The sequence below is a fragment of the Notechis scutatus genome, chromosome 3, assembly GCF_049901735.1.
Source record: "Notechis scutatus isolate UNSWTSFEM ecotype Mainland chromosome 3, rNotScu1.2, whole genome shotgun sequence".
Taxonomy (NCBI): Eukaryota; Metazoa; Chordata; class Lepidosauria; order Squamata; family Elapidae; genus Notechis; species Notechis scutatus.
The window spans coordinates 162,824,505-162,851,206 of record NC_142011.1 but is presented as its reverse complement, the minus strand read 5'-3'; the positions used below and the strand labels follow the sequence as shown (position 1 = coordinate 162,851,206).

The following is a 26,702-nucleotide window of genomic DNA, read 5'->3' as shown; positions in this document are numbered from 1 at the left end:
GACCTTTGTTCAGAAAAATGTTGTGCCTTCTATTTATCAAGATAGATCAAGATTCATCTAATCAGACTTTGTTAAACAGATTAAAAAAACAAAGTATTTCAGAAACAATCACAAAGTTACTGTTGGATAAATCAACAGAAAGGAATGTACACGGGTTCAATAAGTCAATTGCCCTGGGGGAAATACACAGAGACTGCAATATCCAAAGTATAGATTAATAGCTGAAAAAAATGATGAATCAGACATACTCATTCAAGGCAGAAAAGCTTGTCATTAAAATATCATCCCAAGATATTTTACAATATTTTGAATTTCTCAAGTTAAATTTCCTTTTATTAAACCATTGAGATTCAACTGAAAAAAAATTACATGGATATACAAAAGAACTGACAAGAAAGGTGATGTGAACTCATATGAATATTTTATTGCCTGTAATTTCAGGATCTTTAAAAGAAAAAGGGGGAAAAAACTTGCATCCCAAAACTCCCAAGTTCAATCCCTGACAAGGATTAGCTAATAAATGATGTTTTCAAGTACTCTTCCTTGGCCTGGAGAACCACTGCCAGTCAAAACAGGTAGCTGTGTGATTTAAATGGTTTCATAGTTTAATCTAGTATGAGAAAATGCCATAAATGTGTAAGATTATCTATGCTAAAGTAGAGCAAATAACTTTTTAACTTGGCTACTAGCCTTTTATTCTATGTCCACAGTGGACTATCTCTGTCTATAGGAAATCCATAAGCAGGTCATAAATGAACTTGTTTCTCAGCGTACGACATTGAAAAACATACTGGTCTTGATTTGGGAAATAACTACTGAGAATTTTGTCTTCCATTAATGTTTAAAATCCAATGTGCTTACTTTAGTAACGGTGCCTTTGGTAACAAAGTATAATTGATTTTACATGAATTCATGTAATAGTATAAGCACTTTAGCTTTACTTTAGATTTGTTCTTTTTTTTCAGTTATTCAACTTTTAACCAACAATTGTATTTTTAAGTAATCTTAAGTATCACCAGTGAGAAAGTTTGAGACAGCAGTATAAGCAATTTAAAATATCACCACAGTATGGTTACTAGCCTTCTCTAACTTTGTTACTTTAAGTATATTGTACTACAACTTTACTGAGTGGCCAAGCTAGCTGAAATGACTGAAATTTACATATTTGGACAACTTACAGGTACCCATATTAGTGAGTCTGCTCATTATTACAGTATTTATTCCATAATGTACCCACTGCAGTTGATGAGTCAACATTGGATACATATTTTTAGAGTTTAAGGCTATGTTTATAAATCTACAGTTCGCTCAATTATAACTTGCTTAAATATAAATCGTACAATAAAATATCATTGGCTGAGTTTTAAAAATATACTATATTTGTCTATAGTAAGCAATTTTTATTACACAAACCTTCACTTGCTTTCAACCTTCTATCAACATTAATTTTCATGTTATTTTGCTTTGAACATTGTCATAAACTTGGACTGTTTACTGTTTAACATTAACCACATTTATTAAAGTAGGTAAGCCAACGTTAACCACATTTGTTAAAGTAGGTAAGCCAACTGTGTATTTGAGGAAGATGAACCAGTACATTTAGCTAAGGGAATACTAGATAGCTTTTACCTTCTAGTCCTGGATTTTTTTACTTATTTCTCAAAGTTGTTCAGTTGTCTTTCCATAAAATCTTAACAGAGTCAATGTCAAACCCAGTGAAATTAGAAAATCCAGGAAGTTCAAGTGAATATAAATAGTTATTGCACGCTTAAACTCTCTATAAGAATCTGAACTACTACAAATTGGCAGTAGATAACGATCAACAGAATTCAAGGTGGGCTGAACTTAGAACTCTTGTGGGCATGAAGGGATTCATGACTAATGACATATTTGACCCCTCCCTCAGGCTCAATCTGGTCATCTTCTCTAGTCAAAGTTATAAAGAGAACAGCAATTCTCCCAACAGACACGAAAAACAATAGTTTGGGAGGCTGATTTTGTAATATGTTGGGGATTGCTGGGATTATGTCTCCAAAATAGAGATGTTATAAACAAATCTTGTAGTTTGCTGAATATAAATATAAGTATTTTTTTCTGCTATTCTTCTCTATTCAGCAGGCCTGCAACATAAAACAAAAAATAGCTCTTGACCATTTGCACTTTATGTACCTAGACATAGCTGGTAAGTTTCCCCTCATTCTTCTTTCTCTAGACTAAACATCCCTTCAGTCTACCTTTGTAGGGAGCATCTTCAAGTACTTTTGTTGACCTTCTCTGACCACATCTTTAATTTGTAATGCACCAAGGATAAGTATCTTATTTGAACCAGGCCACATTTTTGCAGTACTTGTAATAGTTGTTAGGGTACTAACATTTCTTCTATTATGTCATTCTGGAAGCCTGACGGCATTTAGTACTTCCCTACTTTTGTCCATAATGCAGAGAAAAGGAAGGATGAAAATGCTTTGCAGAAGTTTCCTCATCAGGAAGGCAAGGATGGACCTGAATGAAGAAATTTTATTTGCAATTCAAATAAAAAACTGGGGATGTTTCTTGACCCCTTTAGCTGGCTACTTATGGGTGTGATGATGAACAACTCAAAAATAATTATATTGCAACTCAGTAAAAAAGATAATATAATTTTTTTCAAGATCCTTGCAGTCTGTGCAATTTGAGTAGGGCACTGATCTGCAAATAAATAGTAAAGGAAAATTAAGTAAGGGAAGAGGTTTTTTGGGAGAAAAAATCTGGAAACAAGCAGATCTTGAATTATCTGGAAGGAAGAGCACCATGAGGTGTGGTTTGATTTTCAAGGGACACTTTGTAGACAGGAAGTTGTTTCAACTTTCTTCAGTAAGTCAGTTCTTCTGACAAAGGACTTCATGTGGCCATAAGGTCTATTTTTCTCAGCTTGGATATTGAACCAAAAATAATTCTAGCTAGGGAAAAGAATTGGTTTTAGTATTGTGATGTTATTAAAGTAGTTTGCTGTTCTGTATTATGTTAAGAATAGTTAATGATTTCATGCATCTTTTTAGGTACCAATGTTTCAAAATGGAAAAGGAGTCTACTGTACAGTAACTACAGGGCATCTTTTTTTTGGAAAAAAAAATTAATCTTATTTGGACTTCCAGGGAACATGTTGTAGACTGAAGATATTTCCCTCAAAGCAGATCTGACAACTGTGACGGAATGAAGAATTCATTAAAAGCAAGTGGATAATTCCTTATAATTCCTCTCCAGACTAGGAGAACACCTGAGATCACCTACAAGTGCTCCTAAAGTTGCTTCTCCTAAGGAGACTGAATGACAGAGGTGGGTGTAGATTTCAGGAAGACAAGGGAATAGACGTCTTTTTGCTTTAATTGCAATTGGCACCTTTAAAAAACAATACTAGGTTTGCATGCTACCTTTCTAGTCCCTTTCTGAAATTGGTTGTTAACTAGTTTTCAGCTAGTAGGAACTTTTGGATGAACAGGTTTTACAGCACTGGATGATTTTCCTTCAATCCATAGCGAAAGAAGTTTTAAATTCAAATTTAAGGCTGTGAAAAATTATTTTAGAATAATCTACAAACGAAGGATTGGGACTTTGATTTTGGAAAGTTAAAAAAAGACTAATGGGTCCAGATGAATTTAATATATGATTTTGGAACTAATCATAAGAATCCTTCCTGTGGGAAAATGCTTCTGTCTTAAATTCTCTTTTTAAAAAATGATAGGATGTGATTCCAATGGTTGGACACTGAAGGTACCAGAACAAACTACAGATTACAATTAAAGGAGGTGAACACTTACGTTTTATTAATTAATATAGGATGCAGCAAAACATTTTAACATTGGACATATTGAACAATTGGACATATTGAACATATTGAATTGGAAAAGAAAGAAAGAGAGAAGGGGAAAGATCTATCTATCTATCTATCTATCTATCTATCTATCTATCTATCTATCTATCTATGTGCAAATTATTTAACCTACAGTAAGTTACAAAATTACTTGCCAAATAGTCTACTTTTAAAGCATCTTCAGAAGAATTTTTTTTATCATTTACTTAAGAAGCAGATTTCATAGATTTGCTTAACAGCACTTTCCCCTGCTTAATTGCTCTGAAAATTGGGATATTTTCTGACTATAGTATTTAATATGAATTCAGTGTACCTTAAATGAATGGGTGTCGTGTTAATTTTGATATCTTTTTCAAAATCTTTTTCAATATTTTAGTGTACTTTTCCAGACATTTTCTGCACTCCACAGATCTTGATAAAGAGGTGTACCTAAGTGTACATGTCTGTACATGCATTTATGAATGTGTCTAGCACTTTACCTGGGGCAATGGAAATCTAGTATCTTGTACTGTTCCTCACTCATATTGTTTTAAGCCGCTTCACTGCATTTGAGAGAAGGTACCAAACCTGTATTTGTTGAACCCACACTTTGTCATCTGGGAAAAATACACTGTGTCCACTAAGAACTGGGATAGGCAGCAATATGCATTCACTTTGTAAAGCAGCATAGAATTTAAGAGACTGGGAACTGCACCATAGTACTTCATATGATTTTATGAATGTGCTGCTGAAAATTAGGGGCAACTTAGAGGGAGGGTTGGAAGCCATGGATATTCTGAGTCATTACATTTGTGACTTCAACAGAGAGTAGTTTTATTATTATTTATCCAACAATTTTATATAGTTGCCCAACTCACATATAGTATGGTGATTCTCATAGGTTTAGAACAAAATTTCACAATGTAAGAACCCATGAATCCTTCACGAGTCTTACTTCACTCACCTCTCAAGCTCCGAATGCCTAAGGAAAAAGGGTCTTTGGCAATGTGGAAAAAAAGAGGCAAAAATGTATACATATATACTCAGGTATCGGCCAACCCTTGAATTTTTTAACAAAAATACCATGAAAAGTGTTAGCCTGTAGTTAAGCTGATCTGCATTTTAATGGCATATTAGTTTTTTAAAAATCAAAGATTGGCTTATCTGCAGTAGGTTTATCTGTGAGTATATACAAGAAATACAGATCTTTTAAAAGTTTGTTTATATTCACGGATAAGCCCATCCACAGATACACCAAACCTGATTTTGGGGTGTATTTTGAACACCTACAATCCTTGGCTTATATGTGAGCACATATGATTCTTACAAACTAAGCAGAGTATTAGAAAAGCCAAGGATATATTCTCCAAGATTCAGCACACATCTGGAAGGAGCTATACTTAGTGAAGGGAAGAGGAGAAGGATGTAGCTAAGATAAGAATAAAAGTAAGGCACCAAATAGCAATAGAAGAACTGGGAGAAGAGAAAACAGGACAAGACGAATCAGAGATGGTAACCAGGTTGTTGATTGCATTGTTACCTGAAGTTTGTTTTATTGCGGGCAGTACATTACATACCAGCTTGAAATTCTAATAAGCTGTTATTCACTTACAGTGTTAAGCATCATATTGCTTAATATGAACCAGCCTATCATTGTGCTGCAATGGAACAAAACAATGCCTATATCTCCCTTCCTTCCTTCCTTCCTTCCTTCCTTCCTTCCTTCCTTCCTTCCTTCCTTCCTTCCTTCCCTCCCTCCCTCCCTCCCTTCCTCCCTCCATCCCTCCCGCTCTCCCTTAGGAAGCGTCTTCATGGCTGGGAATTTCCCTCTACTATCATTTTTGTGATGGGTCACTAATTTATATAGAATGAGGATTTCATTTGGTTCATTTTCTATCAACTTTGGAAAATGCATAGATTCTGACACAGACAGAAGAAACTAGGAATTTAAAAACTGTATGTAGAAGAAAACAAAAATGCTTTGAGCACTTTGTCCTAAAAATCTGGGTTTGAAGGCTAAGCAAATGGAGAATTCTGTTGATTCACTTTTTTTCCAGAAAGGGCACATTAAAAATATAAGATTAAAAGAACTGAATGTGAGGTTCAATTGTATTCCTACGCTGATCAAATTACTGGAGGAAGAATAAAACCCTTTGTAACTAGCTTGGATCTAGCCACACAAGAAGCTTTGTTTAGTTTGCTTTGTTCTGAATTAACTTGAGAAATGAACCCAGCCAAGTCAACAAGCCATGGTTTAAAATCATAGCTTGGTGTGATGTATGAATTTAGCCATCAAGAAAAGGAACTAGCTGTGGCTAAATTTCCTTTGGTTTAATTACTATGAATCTAATTTTAAATAGTACCATTGAATTTTATATGAATATATTCCTTTCATGCTTTCTGGTTAGACTTTATAAACAAAACCAGCTTTAACAATTATCACAGCCCAGGAAGAATGCTAAACAATATCCTTTATGAATATGGGTAGGTAGAATCGTCTATTTGCATGCAATCCAAAAACACATTTAGGTTTTTTACACTGCAGGAGAGAAAACACAAGAAGATTTTGTTCCACAACTCTTCCCCCAATGTAATGAAATCTGAATTCTATATTTATCATATAGGAAGGGGAATTAATCACAAAGAGAATAAGAGGGACATGGCATTTTTCAAAAAGTATTTGGATCTGTTTGCAACACCTTTCCTCTAATTGTGCATATTTTAATGAGTGGCTTACCATATAGTAGAACTAATGTTTCCTAACAATGCAATGTATGTTTCCCTAGGAAGAAAAAAGAACAAACAAGCTAACTGGATTAAACCTCAGCATGGGCTCCACCAGCACAATAGAAACAGGAACAGCTGAGAAATGTTTTTAGATCTTTGATATCTAACCCTATGCATCTTGTTAGAAATCATCTGTTGATTTTAATGTATTAGCCTATGGTTTCTCTGAATCTGTTAGTTTTATTGCTATACTATACCAATCTACTAAATAAATAAACTAAATAAATCTACTATTAAAAAAGGGAGACCCCAGCCTAGTTGAAAACTACAGACCAATCTCTTTATGCTGCGTCACCTGTAAAGTCATGGAATCAATTATTAACCAATCCATTATCCTCCACTTAGAGACAAACAACCTACTCTCTAACAAACAATTTGGTTTCAGAAAAAATCTATCCTGTAATCTGCAACTCTTATACTGCAAAAACATATGGACTACACAACTCGATCAGGGCAAAGCAATAGATGCAATCTACATAGATTTCTGTAAAGCCTTTGATTCAGTGATACACAACAAACTATTCCTAAAACTAAAATCTTATGGTATCTCTGGACACCTGCATAACTGGATAGAAGCATTCCTGTCAAACAGACAACAAATGGTCAAAATTGGGAGTGTCCTATCAAATTCTGTACCTGTCAACAGTGGTGTCCCCCAAGGCAGTGTTCTAGGACCAACTCTCTTCATACTCTACATTAATGACCTCTGTGATCATATTAAGAGCAACTGTGTTCTCTTAGCTGATGATGTTAAGCTATTCAACACCACAGACAATACTGCTACCCTTCAAAAAGACCTCGACTATGTATCAGAATGGTCAAACAAATGGCAACTTCAAATCTCAACAAATAAATGTTCTGTCTTACATATTGGCAAAAAAATAATAATCAGAAAATAAAATACAACCTGAATAGTCAAGAACTTGTTGATGATCCAAACTCTGTCAAGGACCTTGGAGTACTCATCTCAAATTATCTAAGTGCTAGAGCCCACTGTAACTACATAGCCAAAAAGGCATTAAGAGTTGTTAACCTAATCCCATGTAGCTTTTTCTCTGGTAATATCACACTACTAACTAGAGCATACAAAACATGTGCTAGACCAATAGTTGAATACAACTCATCAGTTTGGAACCCACATTACGTATCTGATATTAACACAGTTGAGAAAGTCCAGAAATATTTCACAAGAAGAGTTCTCCACTCCTCTACTCGTTGCAGAATACCTTATGCCACCAGACTTGAAATTCTAGACCTAGAAAATCTAGAACTACGCCACCTCCGGTCCGATCTAAGTATAGTATATAAAATCATACATTGCAATGTCCTACCTGTCAATGAATACTTCAGCTTCAGTCATAACAATACAAGAGCACACAATAGTTACCAACTCAAGGTAAACCGCACCAAACTTGATTCAGGAAATACAACTTCAGCAACAGAGTGGTCAATGTCTGGAATACTCTACCTGACTCTGTGGTTTCTTCTCCTAACCCCCAAAACTTTAACCTCGGACTGTCTACTATTGACCTCACCCCTTTCCTAAGAAGTCTGTAGGGGGCGTGCATAAGTGCACCAACGTGCCTACCATCCCTGTCCTATTGTTTCTTTTTATTTCTCTTATATGTATCCATTTCATGTATTCATAACTATATTTATACTTATACCTGTTATCTTATAATTGCTTTACAATTAAATAAAATAAATAAATAAATGTGATAACCTCATATTATTATGAATCGAATTCTTTAGTAAAATATAGATATAAATTTATTTATATTGCTTAGTATTTTAATGTTCTGATGGAATTCAGAAATGGCTTAACATGAGATCATATCAATCATATCTATTATATCATATCATATCAATGGGGAAATATATGAATTTTGATCCTATTGCAAAGCTGCAAGAGGCTGGTGGTTTATGCATACCACCCTACAACAAGATGTTTCCATGTTCCATGTTGAACCACATACACGGAACTTTAGCCAATCCAAACTAAATCATCCACAAGGTAAGCAGAACTGTACTTACCTGTCCTAGATCCAAAGTAACGTTTATTTCATCATACTTCAAACCCAAGGAAAGAGAAGGACTTTGCCACCAACGCTCTGTTCCATCTATAGCATAGTCTATTGGATGAGCCTTATTAGGATCAGCAGCATTGCAATAGTCACAAAACTGGCCCTGAAACAAATAGGCAAACAAAAAGATATAAGAATTACCACTCAAATTTTGGTGCATTGAAAGATTCAGAAGTTGTAATTCCTCATAAATGCCTAAAACAGCCTAATTCAGAAATAGAGATAAAAATAGATTCTTCCACAGCAAAAATCTTGCTTTACTGCAGTTACTTGAAGGAGAATTAAGATGTGATTCAAAACGGCAACATATTCTAAATAGTCAGCAATGTTCTTCTCTACTGTCAAAATTCACTAACTTGAGCTTCCAAATAAGAAAATTAAAATAATTTAAAAACTTTTAGATACTGGCTGACTAATTGAGTCTTGAACAATGCCTTCTCTGCTCCCGGCATTATCTCAGAAAGGTGTTCAATATGGCAGGCTATCTGCAGCATACACAGATGTGTTTGTTTCCATGAAAAAACATTCTTTAGATTTCTGCTGGAATTCATGGAAGCAGCCTAAAGGTGTCAGTCTTTCTAGACCTTTCATGAAGATGCATCCTCCTCTAAATTCCAATATGTATTCCAAATATTTTAAGTGGTCCATGAACACATGGTAACATATACAGATAGTCCTTGACTTACAACCATACATTTTGAAACTGTTCCAAGTTATAATGGCACTGAAAAAAGGGACTTATAAACCAGTCCTGGCATTTATGGTTAGTCATGTGATCAAAATGTGAGTGCTTGGCCACCAATATGTACTTACAATGATTGTAGGGTCCCAGGGACTCATGATCACCACTTGTGACCTTCCCAGCTGGCTTCCAACAAGAAAACTCAATGGGGGGGGGAGCCAGATTCACTTCATAATCATGTGATTCACTTAATGACCATGGTGATTCACTTAGTGAACATAGCAAAAAAAAGGTCATAAAATTGGGTGTCACTCACTTAAGTAATGACATTCTGGTCCAACTGTGGTCGTAAGTTAAGGATTACCTGCATCCTCTGTATTAGATTGACATTATGTAGGGCATATAAGAAAAAAGTTCTGCCCAGATGTTACGCTTAGAAACTCCAAAAATAGGGCACTAATAATTCTTTAAATCACATAGATCAAAACTAGATGTACATTTTAAAAGCAGTGGTGATGAGGAATTTCTAGGCCAAATGGCAAATTCAAGGGACAAGGACCCAAAAACCTCATAGAAAGGCAAAAGTTGAGCAAAACTAGACATTAAAAATAGTATTTATACTATTGAAATCAACGGATATATTGAAAATTTGTATATTCAGAAAGCATCTGAATGAGGAGGGTGGATGGAAGCTACTTGTGTAGGTGAGGGAAAGTGAAAGGTTATTCTGATCATTGTGAATCATGATCTTCATTATTAACTCATAGAAGAAATGCCTACTGTAAAGTATACTACTTGAATTCATTTAAACAGCACCTTAAATTACTCTCTGCTTTATCCTATGAAACTCATTAGAAACTGAGGAGATGTCAAACTTCTACAGTGGAGCTTTGCAAAGAAAATGTTATGGGGATACTGGAGAGCTATTTACAAATTGCTTATTCTAGCCAGGAATGGTTCTCTCACCTTAGGCAGGTTAAAGGTTTTTTCATTATTTCATCAAAATAGAATAGGATAGAGTAGAATAGAGTAGAATAGAATAGAATAGAATAGAATAGAATAGAATAGAATAGAATAGAATAGAATAGAATAGAATAATTTATTGGCCAGGTGTGATTGGACACATAAGGAAATTGTCTCTGATGTATAAGCTCTCAGTACTTGTATCAGTGTACATACAAGTAACAAGTGATAAATCATGATCATAAAGATATTGATGGCAGCTAGGAATTACATTTGTACTTGCAATGTGCAATTTTGTATATATAGTTCTCCCTCTTTGCTCCCATTTATGTTGCTTTGTTGGAACATGATAAAATCACCCACTATAGCTGCCTCATCCCAGAAAAACTTCACAACTAGACACATATTTAGTTTGATTTAAATCCTGTGAAGTCCCATAAATTATGGATTATTCCCAGAAAGCATGTATACATGAAAGTTTTAAGAATGCATTATTAAATATCAATGCTGATATGATGCCAATGGCTAAAGTTAAATTAAGGGAACAATTAAATATTACCCAGGATCCTGGGTGTTTATACAGTGTTAGCCTGTAGACACATAGCGTTGTCAGTAATCAATTTGGAAAAAATGTTGAAAGAAGCACATCTTCTCTGTAAACTACAAGAGCCTGTGCAGATTGAGGTGTAACAGATTGAACCAATAAGTAACAAAATAAATAAATCTCAGGTAAATCTCCAATTCTGTATGTTGTCTATCTAAACTTTCTGATTATCTGGAATATGCTATTTTCCCCATCTATCCCTTTCACCTGGATATATCTGTATATGCGTGGACATGTTCGCCTAAATTTTTAGTTTAAGCTATTTAATGCATAGTACCTATTTTTATGTGAAAATAATTCTAGTAATTCAAGTTGAAACAGTATGACAATATATGCATTGCTGTGACTGATTTCCCAATCTTTTGAAAGAATGTAGAAGCCCTCTTGAACCACAGTAAGAGGTAAACTACAGAAGTATTCTTGCTATGTGTCTCAATGAGGCGTTGTTAAAACTGCAGAGAAGGACTTCGATGGCTTCCCAGTCAATCAAATATGCAAGGAGAATGACATGCTTTCTTGTACCAAGGTAGATCTCCCAAAAGCCCTGTTAAGATCTTGGACCTGGCACAAATCGTATCTGACCTCATATCCAAAATCTCCAAGACAAATGTTAAATAAGGAAAACTTTATTTTATTTATTTATTTTATTTTGTCAAGTGATTATAAGATAACAGGTATAAGTATATACATGGTTATGAATACATGAAATGGATACATATAAGAAAAATAAAAAGAAACAAAAGGACAGAGACGGTGGGCATGTTGGTGCGCTTATGCATGCCCCCTACAGGCATCTTAGGAAAGGGGTAAGGTCAATAGTAGTCAGTCTAAGGTTAAAGTTTTTGGAGTTTGGGGAAGAAACCACAGAGTCAGGTAGAGTATTCCAGACATTGACCACTCTGTTGCTGAAGTCGTATTTTCTGCAATCAAGTTTGATGCAGTTAACCTTGAGTTTGCATCTATTGTGTGCTCTTGTGTTGTTATGGTTGAAGCTGAAGTATTCAATGACAGGTAGGACACTGTAATATATAATTTTATGTACTATACTTGGATCAGACCGAAGGTAGTTCTAGATTTTCTAGGTCTAGAATTTCAAGTCTGGTGGCATAAGGTATTCTGCAACGAGTAGAGGAGTGGAGAACTCTTCTTGTGAAATATTTCTGGACTTTCTCAACTGTATTAATATCAGATACATAATGTGGGTTCCAAACTGATGAGCTGTATTCAAGTATTGGTCTAGCAAATGTTTTGTATGCTCTAGTTAGTAGTGTGATATTACCGGAGAAAAAGCTACGCAGATTAGGTTAACAACTCTTAATGCCTTTTTGGCTACGTAGTTACAGTGGGCTCTAGCACTTAGACCATTAGAGATGAGTACTCTAAGGTCCTTGACAGAGTTTGGATCATCAACAAGCTCTTGACTATTCAGCTTGTATTTTATTTTCTGATATTTTTGCCAATATGTAGGACAGAGCATTTATTTGTTGAGATTTGAAGTTGCCATTTGATTGACCATTCTGATACATAGTCGAGGTCTTTTTGAAGGGTAGAAGTATTGTCTGTGGTATTGAATAGCTTTATATCATTGGCGAAGAGAACACATTTGCTCTTAATATGATCACAGAGGTCATTTATGTAGAGTATGAAGAGAGTTGGTCCTAGAACACTGCCTTGGGGGACACCACTGTTGGCAGGTACAGAATTTGATAGGACGCTCCCAATTTTGACCATTTGTTGTCTGTTTGACAGGAATGCTTCTATCCAGTTATGCAGGTATCCAGAGATACCATAAGATTTTAGTTTTAGGAGTACTTTGTTGTGTACCACTGAATCAAAGGCTTTACAGAAGTCTATATAAATTGAGTCTATTGCTTTGCCCTGATCAAGATGTGTAGTCCATATGTTTTTGCAGTGTAAGAATTGCAGATTACAGGATAGGTTTTTGTGAAACCAAATTGTTTGTTAGAGAGTAGGTTGTTTGTCTCTAAGTGGAGGATAATGGATTGGTTAATAATTGATTCCATGACTTTACAGGTGATGCAGCATAAAGAGATTGGTCTGTAATTTTCAACTAGGCTGCGGTCTCCCTTTTTGAAGATGGGGATGACTGTGGCTAATGACCATAGGTTTGGCAAGGAGCTGCTCCTGAAGGATTTTTCAAAGCTTATGCTTAGAGGTTCGACTATGGCAGTGGATAGCTTTTTTAAGAAGTAGGCACATATTCCATCCAATCCAATAGATAGAGATGGTTTTAAATTGCGTAGTGCTTTTTCAACATTGTCTTCTGTAAAATCGATATGTATTAGATCATTGTAGTTGTCTGTGGTTCAACTAGGAAATATTGGGCATGATCCATTGCTGTTTACAAATATTGAGCCAAAGAATGTGTTAAAGAGGTTGGCTTTAATGGTGTCATCGTTCCAGTCTTTACCATTGGACCTTGAGTCTTTTAGTTTGTTGTTTACGAAATTGTAGAAAGCGTGGGTGGAATTGGTGCATAGAAGGTTTTCCTCTTGTTTAATGTGCATTCAGTCTTTATCTGGTGGCATACATTTTTGTATTGGCTTTTGAAGTTGGCAACATGACCAGATTTGTTTTTCCACCAAAGTGATCTCTTTTTGGATTGAAGCTTCCTTATTGTTATGGGTAATTTGTTTTTTTCTGGTTTTGGGACTTGTTATTGGTACATATAGTTTGATGACTCTTTTGACTTCATGTAAAAATATGTTGTAATGGTCTTCAACAGTAAAACTCTATTCTTTTTTTCTAATGTATGTCAAGTCTATAACTACATTGTTTATTAAACCCCAGAGCTTTCATTTCATAAATTGACAAAGAAGCACTTCTGTATTTTTTCCTATGGTCAGATCACTCTTGACCAATCTGATGCCATCCAAACGTATTGGACAATAACTTTTAGGATAATTGGCCAAGATGGGTAAGAATCCTGGGAGATGTAATCTTAGTGAAGTTTCCCCAGATTGGGAAAGTCTAACATGGATTTATGGAAATTCTCAGTCATCCAGGTCATGGTTGTCCCAAAGGTGCTTTTTTCAAAAGCCAGCTGAACTTCCTTTTGTTTTTTCTTGAAGATGTTTCACTTCTCATCCACTCTCAGTTCTATAACTAAAGAAGCTTCTTAGTTGAGAAGTGAAACGTCTTCAAGGAAAAATAAGAAAGTCCAGTTGCCTTTTGAAAAATCTAACATGGATCATTTTAAAGTGATTAAATTTGTAGATGTTTTAAAAACATTTTTCCAAAACCAGGCTAGTATTCATAAAGCAGGAATTGAAAACCGCATTTGTATGCTGTGGGAATATTTTCAGAAATATTATATTATGCTTAGGCTACCCAGCTGCTCATGGGCCTATAAACAATTCCTTGGTCAATACTACTATGAGGCTGTCTACTCATAAGTAAATATGCTTGAATGTAATGGTGCTTACTCCAGGACACTGAGTATAAAAATGCAGCTGTACTATTATACAGCTGCTGTAAATGTATCCTTCAGGATATTATTACTTTCTCAAACATCCTATTGTCCATACAAGTATTTTCTGGCATATCATATCCAACAGATATTATAAACTTATAAAGAAAAAGAACTGAATCTTTTTTGTGGGTCTTCATGCAGAGAGACACATGTATATCCATACAAATTTATCAGAATTCAGCTAAAATGCATATGGCTCAAATATATACACAACAAACATGGTTGATTTAGAAATGGACTAGAAGCTACTTTTCACGACAAACATCTTAAGCTATTCTTAGTGCATATGCAGATTTGATGTTGTGCAATAGTGGATCACCTGTGTTAGATTTTATTCTTCTTCTGACTCCTAACAGACAAGATCCTACAAGTTGCTGCCAAAACACCTGAAGGGAATTTATTTTCTTTAACCCAACCCTGAAAAGATGTCTGTGGATTCTCCTTTTCACTATAGCAAAAAAGAGGCTGGTAATGTCTCAATGTTGTTGCCAGAGACACTGCTTTGGTTACCACATTGGCCTAGGAGCTTTAAGCAGGAAACTTCTTGAGTAGTACTTTATGTTGGCTAACATAGGTTTCTGTGTTGATTAAAAGGAGGCCCATATGTTTAAACTCTTCTTGGCATAGCAGCTAATTGAGTAGATTGTGATGTAGCATTGCTTTATCATATACAAAAAGAAGCCAGGAATTAAGATTGTTTTCTTTAATGAGGAAGACAATAATGCAATCCAGGACAATCTTTCTCAGCCAAATGCTTTCTAAAACTATTGGATTTCATGTCCTCCATGTTAGCCATAATGATAAGTTGACATTCTAGGAATAATGAGAAATGTAGCTAAACATATTATCAGGATATCTGGTTTGGGAACACCGGTTTGCCTTCTTTATAACAGTATTATGCAACACTTGATGAACAAAGTGCTTGGACATGAGGGAAAAAAATCTAAGCATCAAAGAAAAACATACTCATTTTAAAATCTGGTTTTAATCATTTTTACTAGTAACAGCCATATTCATTAGAACATGGAGGCAGAGATGAAATAGAGTGAGAATTTGTACAGTGTAAACAGTTTAATCACATATTTATTCATTGACAAATGGAGCCTTCTTCCATGGAAGGTAAGCTTCAAGGGAAGGCAGACCAGGTTTTAAAAGTCTCCCCGTAATTCCGATGCAGTTCCATAACAATGCTCAGTTATTTTCCCTTTTGAAAGATGTAGTTTGGCATCTTTTCTATACAGCAGACTTGTTAATAACAACAATTATGGTACCCTAACCCTGCATGCATAAACCATAATCTGCACTGGAGAGACTTCGGGGTTTTATTTATTTTAATTTTTCTTGGCCAGGATTATGGGCAAAAATCTATGAAAAGTTCAAAAGATAACTTCACAACAGAAGTACAGTATAGCAGTAAACAAAGGGTGAGGCCCATGTAACATGGTATTTTTGTTGCTGCCTCGGTTTGGGGAATTGTTTGTTTTCTAAGTTAAAGATGTTCCCTTCCTTGTTGACAGTTAGAAGGTGACTGAAAAAGATCAGCTTCTGCTGGACCCTGGATCTTATTTTATTAGGGGTTGAGGCTAATGTATGAAACTGGCTGGGGTTAGTATTATACGTGTTTTGGTTTCCTTTGAGTTTATTATGGCCAGAGTACCAAAATATTCTTAAATCGGCAAATACCATCAACTGAAACATTACAACATCTAAGTATCAAAAAAGGATATAATTACAGCTAACAAACCAGAGCAATAAGCCTTTTATGCCTTAAGCATGTATAAAACATATGTTTTATACTGCTTAAGGCATGTATAAACTAAAACCACACTGCTGCCTTTCCCATGGTGGGAAAGGACTTAGTATATGGGCACTATAAATGCCATTACTTATGGTACTAGGGTTAGCATCCAAGTCACTCCCTTTAGTTTAGAGGAATGTAATGTTATCTCAATAAACTCATGTCCTAAGTATTATCAGACACATTCCAGCTATATAAGTCACAGTATTATTGACAATGTTTTTTTTAACCATTTGTAAACAGTATAAGCAGTTTAATCACATATTTATTCACTGACAAATGGAACCTTCTTCCATGGAAGGTAAGCTTCAAGGGAAGGCAGCCCAGTAACTATTACAAGTTTTAAAACTCTCCCCATAATTCTGATGCAGTTCCATAACAATGCTCAGTTATTTTCAAATCAAAGATATATAAATTGATAGATTTTAGTTGTTTGGGGATTATTTGTATTCTCTGTTGTTGTACATGCCAATAAAGAATACCAATACTTTGTTTCAATTACCTCCAATCACTTTGGTTTCTAATTTAACTGGATATTTTCTTTACAGCAGCTTGGCATAGACAGTAAGACTGGAACACCAAGAATTAGAGATATCCCTTGCCACTTTCTCAGGCTCGTGGCTTCTGCCTGTGCCACCTCCAATACAGAACCTATTTGGAGATACATAATTGGGTTGAAGTACTAAATTGTGTGTCAGGGACTCTGCAGGAATTAGTCTGGGTGAACTGTGATTCGAAATGCATGTTTCTGAGTCTTACCAACAGATTCTGCAGAAGAAAGTAAGTGGGAATTTTCTCAAAACAATTACATATGGGAGAATAAATTGAAACATGTAGACAATATGCATGAAGTAAAATTGACCAAGGATACATAATTCAGTGCCCTCTAAAGGTAAACCGGGTAAGAGGGATAATTGGAAGGATGGTACCAAAAGCTATTAACAAGTATACACGCATTAGCAGGCGTATATTTTTCTCATCCATTCCTGGTATCTACTTGAGTGACCCAGGCTGTTTCAATCCCAGGCTGGGTTTGAAGTCTATTTGGAATTATTTTGAATAATCTATGTTGCCTGGACTGCAGGATTTATGTTGCTTTTAAGTATTGTTATCATCTGAAAATTAACCAGGTAGAACTAAAGAGAGGAACCAATTAACCTATGAGCTCAATGAACTGGGAGAACTTCTATCTACAACTACCAACATATCTCTGAATATTAACAGAACAGAGATTGTAACACTTTGAATGGATCTTCTTAAAGGAACTGGAGTTGAAGACCCTTATTAACACATTGCAAATATGCCAGAATAGATCTCATTGTCCTTTTGCTCACTCCTATCTTCTTTGCTGTCTGTACTATGCAATCAGAAGTATTGGTCAATACAATATAACACCTAATTATTTAACCCATAGAAACACAATCTATGGGGATTACCAGTAGAGTGATGTGATTTAGACATGAGTAGCTAAATTAGATTAAATATAGTTCACTATGTAAAGTTGTCTGGATTTTTCTTCCCAGACCATTAGGCATAGAAACTGAATTGGCACAGTTTTGACCTAAACTTCTAAAGAGGAAACTATCTAATTCACTATATAAATTAGAAATTAAAGGTAGTGCAGACTCAATCAATTACATAGAGCTTCCTGTTGGTGTACATTTGAACTACACACATCTAGGATCACAACAGGACCAGTGTCTCTGGTATTAGGGGAAGAAAGGGAGGTTTTTATACGTTGTCTTGATTACAATCCTCACATAAGCGATTTCATGCGTGCCTTTCCAGAAAAAACGTCTGAAATTAATGGATCTCGTCCCCAAAGTACAGGCAGCGACCTTAATAGTTGCTACTACAAAAAAAGTAACTAATCCAATTTCGAAGTTTTATGAGTGCTGCTTCTCTTTCTGTTCTTCCTGATCTCTCTACCCCCCACTCTCCCCCACATCCCCGCGGTCATTTCTCTCACCTGGATGGTTTGCCCGGCGGGGGAAGCCGCGGGTCCCCCCACCAGCTTGCAGAAGAGCTCTAGGCGGGGCCTCCCGCTCTCGTCCTGCCCGCAGGTGGCAGTTGCCCAAATGCGGGTTGTCTCCGCCAGATTGAAGTAAGGCGGGTGGAGACTAAGCGCCCGTTCCCCGGCGCCCAGGGAAGAAGCCGAGAGGGAGCCCGCGGGATGGCAGCAGGACCAGAGTGCCAAGACGATCCCTGCCAACGCTGCGCCTGGCGGCGTTCGAGAAGTCAAGAGAACTGCCGCCACCCGGGTCCTCGCCATCTTCGCGCCCCTTCGCTGGATTTGTTTACGCCGTCCGCGGGATCGGTGATCCAAGAGGGACGGCCTGCCTCCGCCCCTCCTGTGCCCCTTTGTGCTCCGATTAGCTCGGAGGGCACCGAAAAGAAAGCAAAGGGGAGGAGGAGGAGGAGGCGGCAGAGACACCTCCTGCTGCTCCGCTGCCACTTTCGCGGAATCGCGAGGGAAAGGGCCGCCCAGGGAGAGGAGACCGAACTACGTGGGTCCTAAGGAGGCGAGGGCGGCGCGGTGATCCCGGGAACGACCTCGTTAGAGAAAAACACCTGCAGCTCTAACCCGGCGCTTGCGTCGTTAGCGGGGAGCACCCGTCGGTCGCAAGTGAGGCGAGGACTGAGGAAACGCGTCACTCGTTACTGGCTACAGATCAGATCAGATTAAGGCTTCGTCCAGGCCCGCGATCCTGTACTGTCCGCGTTTCTCTCAACTCAAGTGAACTTCGTGGAATTTGCCTTTGATTAAATGTCCATCGGGTGCTTGGGACCTAGTGGGTTTAGGGGGCCGAGGATGGTGTTAAAAACACAAGAAAATTTATTCCGACAACCCATATTTTCCACAACTTGATGCCTTGCAAAGACTTTGAGGTTGGTAACAGGGTTGTTCAGGATTCCCAGGTAGCTGATTTCAAACAATTCACTATTGCCCCTTAATTACTTTATTTAATAAGCCCCCTGAAAAAGTTTCATCTTGGATTTCAATTCAGTTCCATCTGATTTATCTTCTTTTAAAAAAGCTGACCTCTACAAGTCAGTAACTATTTTTTGGAGGGTGTCAGGATTATCTTTCATCCACTCTGTGGAAATTAAAACACTTCCTCTAGAGCAGCTACTTCAGCATTCAAAATTACAGCAGCATAAGTAAAGTGGCAATGGTTTATATAAGTGATTTTTAACATTTCTGGAATGTTGTGATAAGGCAAACATAAGGAATAAAATGTATATACATTAGAAATTTAAAACACTTCCTCCATTTTGTCTTATTACAGTGTAAATGTATCTTGGCAATTTTTTTTTGTTCTGTTATGGATCCATGACATTGCCTTCATTTCATCTGGCACCCATAAGTGGGAGGAACTTGCTATCCTTAGTTGTTCTAGTTTCAGAGTAGTGTTTTCCCCCTTAAACTAGCAACAAAACGGAAAATCTGATGCCCATCAACTGCCACAATAGTCTATCAACACCATAGATAGGTAATCCATAAGGAGTAGAAACAATCCAGCAACAAAGGGCTCCAGGCTTGCTCTCAAACTGGGAATGGATCTGAGCCATTTGACAGATTCCTCTGCGCAGCCCTGTAAATCAGAGGTGTCAAACTCGCATTGTCACAGTGGTGTCATGTGACTGTATTGGAATGTTTTCCCCCTTTGCTAAACCAGGCAGGGCGGGGCCAGCACCTGACGCATCTGGCCCGCAGGCCATGAGTTTGACTCCACTGGTGTAAATGATCATCTGAGCCCTCCTTCCGAAGGAGAGACCAGGTGATCTGGATCAGGGCCATCAGGCAACATGGATGCAATAAGGCCAGATAAATAGTGACATATTATCACGATATAGGCCTTAACAATGGCTCTGACTTGTGTCCAATCACATGTGTTCTTAAGTTTTTCTCCAGCGGTGCTCTAGGCACCTTTGGACCTTTTCAGCACCTTCAGCTCCTCCATAAATCACAGTGAGTTTTGGGAGTGATAGGCCATAAGAGGGCACATGGATCTGATCCTGTTCAGAGCCTTGGCTGCTTTCTGATTCCAGGTTGTGGTCAAATCCTCCACAGGACAATGCTGCAGAACCCCCAGGACATCCTCTAGTTTCTTCTGGAACTAGGGTGGGTCTAATCACTGAAGGTGGACCATTCAAATAGGTCTTGTCTCCTTGCAGGAAGCGGCAGTTCTGGAGATTCTCACAGCCACCAGGGCATGGTCTGACCATGCCAGAGGGGATAATGACAGATCCTCCACCATAACAGGCTGCTACTGCTCGAACAATCATATCCAGAGTGTGGCCACTGTCCTGATTTGAACCTCGGATAATCTGGGATAGGCCCATGGCTGCCATGGTGGCCATAAATTCTTGAGCTGCCTCTGAGGCCAAACCATATTGAAGTCTGGACTGTTGTAATGATGAGGCAGTCGAATTGTTTGATCATGAACAACTGAATCATGATGATGCTCTTTATTGGAGTATAGTCTTGTATTTATATACATTTTTAGTTATCCTCCATCATTGGTTAACTTTGGTTACTGCTTAACTTTAGTTACTGTTTAGTACAGTAATCCATACAATTAATTATCTCTAGTTAAAGTCTAACATATGTCTACTTCCCTTCTCTAATCCTCGTTTATCCATAGATTAGTGACTTTGTTTGCCTGAGTTGTATTTGCTAGGAAACATTCTTTATCTGAGGTTTGCCATCCGAGATTGGAATATTCCTGCAATTACAACTCTACACTGGACCATAAGGCAGGGGAACTTCCCTGCCAACCCCGAGACAGCTTTCAGCAGCTCAGGCAAGGAGATTACTGTGCAGCACAGAAGCTGGTATAGCAAGCAGCAGCATTTCCAACTGATCCTGTGAGACCAACAGGGTCTCACACCAAGAAACCTATGGAGGATGGCACCTGAAAACAAAAAGATTCCTGGATGACAGTTGGTAGGCCCCCTCCTCTGCCCTGAGGCTCTGGCTGGTTGCAGACCCTAAACCCAGCTGGACACATTTCCAAGAGGGAAACTCCCCCCTCTGGTGTCAGCCAGGCTTCAGTAATGCATGCCAGTTCAGCTTGTTCCTCCCCAATGAGTTCAAATTACCTTGTCATAGAACTGTATGACACATGACCACCACTTACAAAGTAAATACTGATAGTTGTATGAGTTTTATATTTAATCTTCTGTTTTGGAGAAAACTAGCTGATTTCACCTAACACCTTTAGCAGCACTTCACAGGAATAAAATATAGAGCCTTCATTCATTGCTGAACTACAATATCCGTCATCATTGCTGGAATTGTTGCTAGGAGTTAAAAACACACTCTCTCTCTCTCTCTCTCTCTTTCTCTCTCTCTCTCTCTCTCTCTCTTTTAATGAAATATGGCTGAAACACCAACTCAATTTTTCCAAAGAATTCTTAATCTTTAAAAGTGTAAATGTATAACTTACTGCAATGCCCTGATATTAAACATTACATAAAGGAAAGAATTTATAGAGTATTATTCTGGGAGCCACTCATTCTCTCACAGCCCTAGAAAGAAAGCCCTGGCAAGCCACTTCTGAAAATATTGCCAAGAAAACTGCAGGGACTTGTCCTTCTAGCCCCCAGGAGTCAGGATTGACTTGATGGGTCACAACAAGAACACTATCACACTCACAGTGCAGTCCTTTCAAGGCTGTACTAAACACAGTGAGACTATTCTTATGAAAGTTGATGTGGGATTATTCTTATGCACTTTTTTTTTTGCAAGGTGAGCACATCAAAAGCCAAAAATAACTTATGTTCTTATTACAAACAACCTGAATAAACATCCTAAAACACTTCAGGTACATAACAAACTTGGTCTACCTTTTCAGTTATTCTGTTTTTGCTAAACAATAGTCTCAGTTCCTGATTTGTAGTTATTCATAACCATATATAACACAATTACTTTTAGTAGCATAAACACTTCAGCATATTTCTAGTTGATCTATGATTTTAATTTCTGGGTTTTTCCAACCAGTTTGTGCTAAATTTCCTGATTTTCCTCCCCAGGGTTATTTAAATAGCTGCAGATGTTTTGGAATTGCCAACATTCACAGATTAGAGGTTCTGAGGTTTTATTTTTGCTTTCAGCCAAATTCCTGGTGGAACACCTTTATTCGGGGAAGCCACATGTATCAGGGTTTGGAGAACAGATCCATCAATGGTGCCCCTCCCCCTGGTTTAATCTGGGATGGAATTCAGTCAGAAGGCTAGAAGACAGAACCCCGCTATCCAGCTTTGCATCTTCACACAATGTTCCGTTAGGGCCCTTAAATTAAGTTACGCAGAAGTATTTTGTGAATGTGGCAAGGAGAAGCTTTTGACAGATTATCCTGACAAAGCTTTAAGAGTTGGTTTCTAATCTAAAACATACAGGAAAGTTGTACATGCTATTCTAATCCAGGAAAGCAAAGTAGGCAAGAGGAAGGAGCTATCTTTGTTTACATTATTTCAATGTTTGGCTTTTTATTATTTGGGGAAAAAATAAACACAAAGTACATTATACTTTTTACCTACCATGTTACCATATGTAATTGGTCTGGTTTACCCAGACCAACATAAAGAAAATAAATAATGTTCTTGTCACTCCACAAAAGCATAATCAAAATAGTTTGAAAATCTTGCATAGAGCAGAAGCAGCTTCACAACTGAAAGAATAAGTCTCTTGCTATAGAAAGTCCAGAAGTGACCTGTGTTATCTACTTATCTTGCCAAATCTACATATTACATTTTATGCCAACAAATATTGATAGAGAATAATGAATATCAGCAACTCGTCTGCTTGTTTTAAGTGACACTGATTGCTAGCTTCTATCTTGTCAAATATATGCATATATAATGGGAAAGTGCTATTAAATCTTTTGTGTTTCATATCCTGTTTTTAATAAAGTACAATACTGCCAGTGTTCCTCCTAACCTTTTAGCTGACAAAAGTGATGACAAATGCTTTTTGCCACTGATCCACTTAAAACATCTGATGTTGAGCTGTGCATGTTTCTATTCAAGGAAATTTGATATGTCAAAGTGCACCAATAGGAAATAGATCTTTATATGTGCCAATGGCTCACCCTAAGCTAAAGAATAGTTGAGGAATTGCTTATGGATATTATTTAATAGATTTATGCACAAATAATGTCTCTTATATTCTCCAGATTGAGAGAGAGATCTAGGTACTATGCAAGCATCAATATGTTTTCTTCATTGCATTAATTCAGATATGTTTAACAGTGTTAATCAAGTAGCATAGTGAACCTTATCAACCCAAGTTCCAGCTATAAATTCCTTTCCTGAGCATAGACATGTTTCAGTGCTGTATTCCTTTAAAGGAAACTATGTCAGCAATATCATACTCATCTCTTTCTATAAAGTGCGCACATATACATTTCCATTGCCTCTCTCTTCCTCCTTTTGTAATTAGTCTGCATCTCCCCACCACCTTGCTTTTGTTCCCTGTCCTGAGATATGCTTTGTTACCTGCCTCTAGTCTGCAGGACTCCATCACTGCTACAAGTGAAGTAAGAGAGAAGAAACAGGAAAAATATGTGATTTCGGTCCTGTAGTTTAATTATGGAATATACAGTCATTACAACATGAATAGACAACATGGTATCTATGGAAATATTCCTTGAAACTTATGATTAAATAATTTTGTTCTGTTAAAAACACAAAAAGTATTACCCTGTTTCTCCAACAATACGGTCTCCCCCAATAGGAAGTCCCAGCATGTTTTATAGGCATGAAATGAAATTAAGCCCCTCCCCCAAATTAAGGCCTATATTAAAACATGCAAAATAGAAGGAAATGGTGGGGGGCTTGCTGTTAGGAAGTACTTTTGTTGCACACCGGATGGTGCTGCCTGCGTTGACCCTGATACAAAGTGCCCCACCAACGCCGAGGTCAACATCAAGTCGTCGCCACCCGCCTGCCCAAAGATGCAAGGCGGGAGATTAAATCACCCGAAAAAGCGGCCTAGCCATTTTTGGGGCTCAAAAATAAGACCCGGCCTTATTATATGAGAAACACGGTAATTGGGTCCAACCATATGAAAAGGGAGCTATACACCTAAATGAACTTGCAAAGAGGGAGGATGAGAACAGAAAGGCAACTGAAACTTGGCCAGAGCAGCAATAGCAACAGCTCTTAGCTTTACAGCCCTTTCTAAGCAGATTACAGAGTCAGCATATTGCCTCCAACAATTTTACCGACCTTGGAAGGATGGAAGGCTGAGTCAACCTTAAGTCAGTGAGTCTTGAACTGCCAAAATGCTGGCAGTCAGCAGTCAGCAGAATTAGCCTGCAATACTGCATTCTAACTACTGTGCCACCACAAATCATTTTATAATTAAGCTTGAAAAATTACTGTGGTTGATTATGTCCCTTTAAACAGAATTTATACTATCTGTTCATACATTGTTTTAAATTATGTTTTAATTGACCATAATAGTTTATCTCCTTTAAATAACTGGGAGATAGAATATAATAAAACCAGTCTGTTATTACAATGTCTGGTAAAGTACAACTGATATGTAAGAATGTCGATATAAGTTTAAACTTCAACAAAATCATTTTACATGGATTATTTTGAGGATATGGGTGGCAGCAAGATTTTAAAGGATAGCTATATTTCCACGAAATAAATTTGAAACAAGTGATGGCACTTCTCTCCAAATCAATATTGGTTTCAGCAGAGCTCATCAAATTCTCTATTTATTTAGAATCTTTCAAGATTGCTTTAACTCAAAAAACTTACATGGGAAACTGGCACACTACAAGGCTTTCATCTTTATGAAAAAGTCTTTTAGACTCTAAACACATTCTGGGGTGGGGGGGTGGGGGGGGAAGATGGCTGGACCCAGTGCTTTGTTTGATAGTTTGTCTATATGCCCAGAAAAAAAACAAGGGTAGAAAGCAAACAACTTCAGTTCTTTGCCCTCTGGTAAATGGCTAGGTATGATTGGCTGCTTCTCCCAGGGGAACCATTTTATTATTATGTATTTGATTTGTGTCCAGAGATGATTCATTTCTGCCAAGAGAGCATTCTTTATGAGAGTGCCAGAAATATGATCTGAAAAATACCAATGTGCATGCCTGTCCAAAAAGGTTGCTTACCTCTAAATTAGAGAATGTTTCTGAAGAAAGGTTCACCATTCTCGCTGTGATACCTCAGGACTGGCCTTCAACTCACACACAATGCAATTTTGTTTCCTACATTCTTGGTTGCTGTAGACGTTAGGAGATGCCAAGAGTCACGAAAATACAGAAAGTGCTCCACATGATCTATAGGCTATTATAAATTATTATTTCAATGTAAGCTTTCAATTGAGATCTTTCTTATTTTGCTGCTGTTCTAAAGCAAGCACCTAATTTCGTTTATTATTTCCAACAAAAACTTTTCAAAATAGATTTCTGCTCTCATGTGCTTCAAATGAAAATAAATCCACTACTCTGCAAGACGGGCAAGATGGAAAAGGAAGAAAAAACTGCAGTGTCCCATGGTCACGTGATCAGTTTTTGTCATCTTCTGACAAGCAAAGTCAATGGGGAAACCAGATTCACTTAATGACTGTGTTACTAATTTAACAACTACAGTGATTCACTTAACAACTATGGCCAGAACAGTCATAAAATGGGGCAAAACTCACTTAACAAATGTCTTGCTTAGCAACAAAAATTTTGGGCTCAATTGTGGCCATAAGTCGAGGACTACGGGTAAGTCCTCAACTTACAGCCACAATTGACCCCAAAATTTATGTTGTCGGGTGGGAAATTTGTTAAGTTTTGTCTCATTTTACAACTCTTCTTGCCACATTTGTTCAGTGAGTCACTGAAGCTGTTAAATTCAATGTCATCTTGGGCAAGTAGGCAGCAATATTAAGTAAGTAAGTAAATAAATAAATAAATAAATAAATAATGGCTGTTAAGTGAATCTGGCTTTCCCATTGTCTTTGCTTGTCAGAAGGTCACAAAAGGTGGTCACATGACCCTGGGACACTAACTGTTATAAATATGAACCAGTTGTCAAGCATCCAAATGTAAATCATGTGACCATGGGGATGCTGCCATGGTCGTAAGTGTGAAAAATGGTTGTAAGTCAATTATCAATGCCGTTGTAACTTCGAATGGACACAAAGTGAACTGTTGTTAAGTCGAGGGCTGCTTGTACTTGTACCCCTTTAGCACGAGTCCTCCAACAGCCCAAAACGGTTCACCCTCTTTTTTTGTCTTCTCTGCAGCTACTTTTATCACCTCAGCCAAGCAGGGAGAAGGTGGCCAGGACCTGCAGCTGGAGGCCCGCAACTAAATCCTCCTCTGCCGATCTATTCGCGGGACTTTGCTAATTCAGCGACTCCCGCTTCCTCTGCGTGACCGAAGAAAGCGCGGGAATCCTCGGAGGGCACCGCGATGAGCCAGCAGAGCCTGCGGCTCGCGAGGAA

General features: G+C 37.5%; 1 protein-coding gene across 3 annotated transcripts in view; it reads right to left on the bottom strand.

Annotated features, from left to right (window-relative positions):
- LAMA3 (laminin subunit alpha 3) overlaps nucleotides 1-21,519 on the bottom strand; it is a 139,536-nt gene extending 118,017 nt beyond the window's left edge. For all 3 annotated transcript variants that reach the window (XM_087961635.1, XM_087961632.1, XM_087961634.1), the window contains exons 1-2: nucleotides 18,210-21,519; nucleotides 8,651-8,803 (exon numbers count right to left, since the gene is read on the bottom strand). In XM_087961635.1, the coding sequence (XP_087817761.1) occupies nucleotides 8,651-8,803; nucleotides 18,210-18,512 (456 nt within the window). In that variant the 5' untranslated portion in view covers nucleotides 18,513-21,519. The remainder of the gene's footprint in view (nucleotides 1-8,650; nucleotides 8,804-18,209) is intronic.
- Between the last annotated feature and the right edge of the window lie 5,183 nt (nucleotides 21,520-26,702).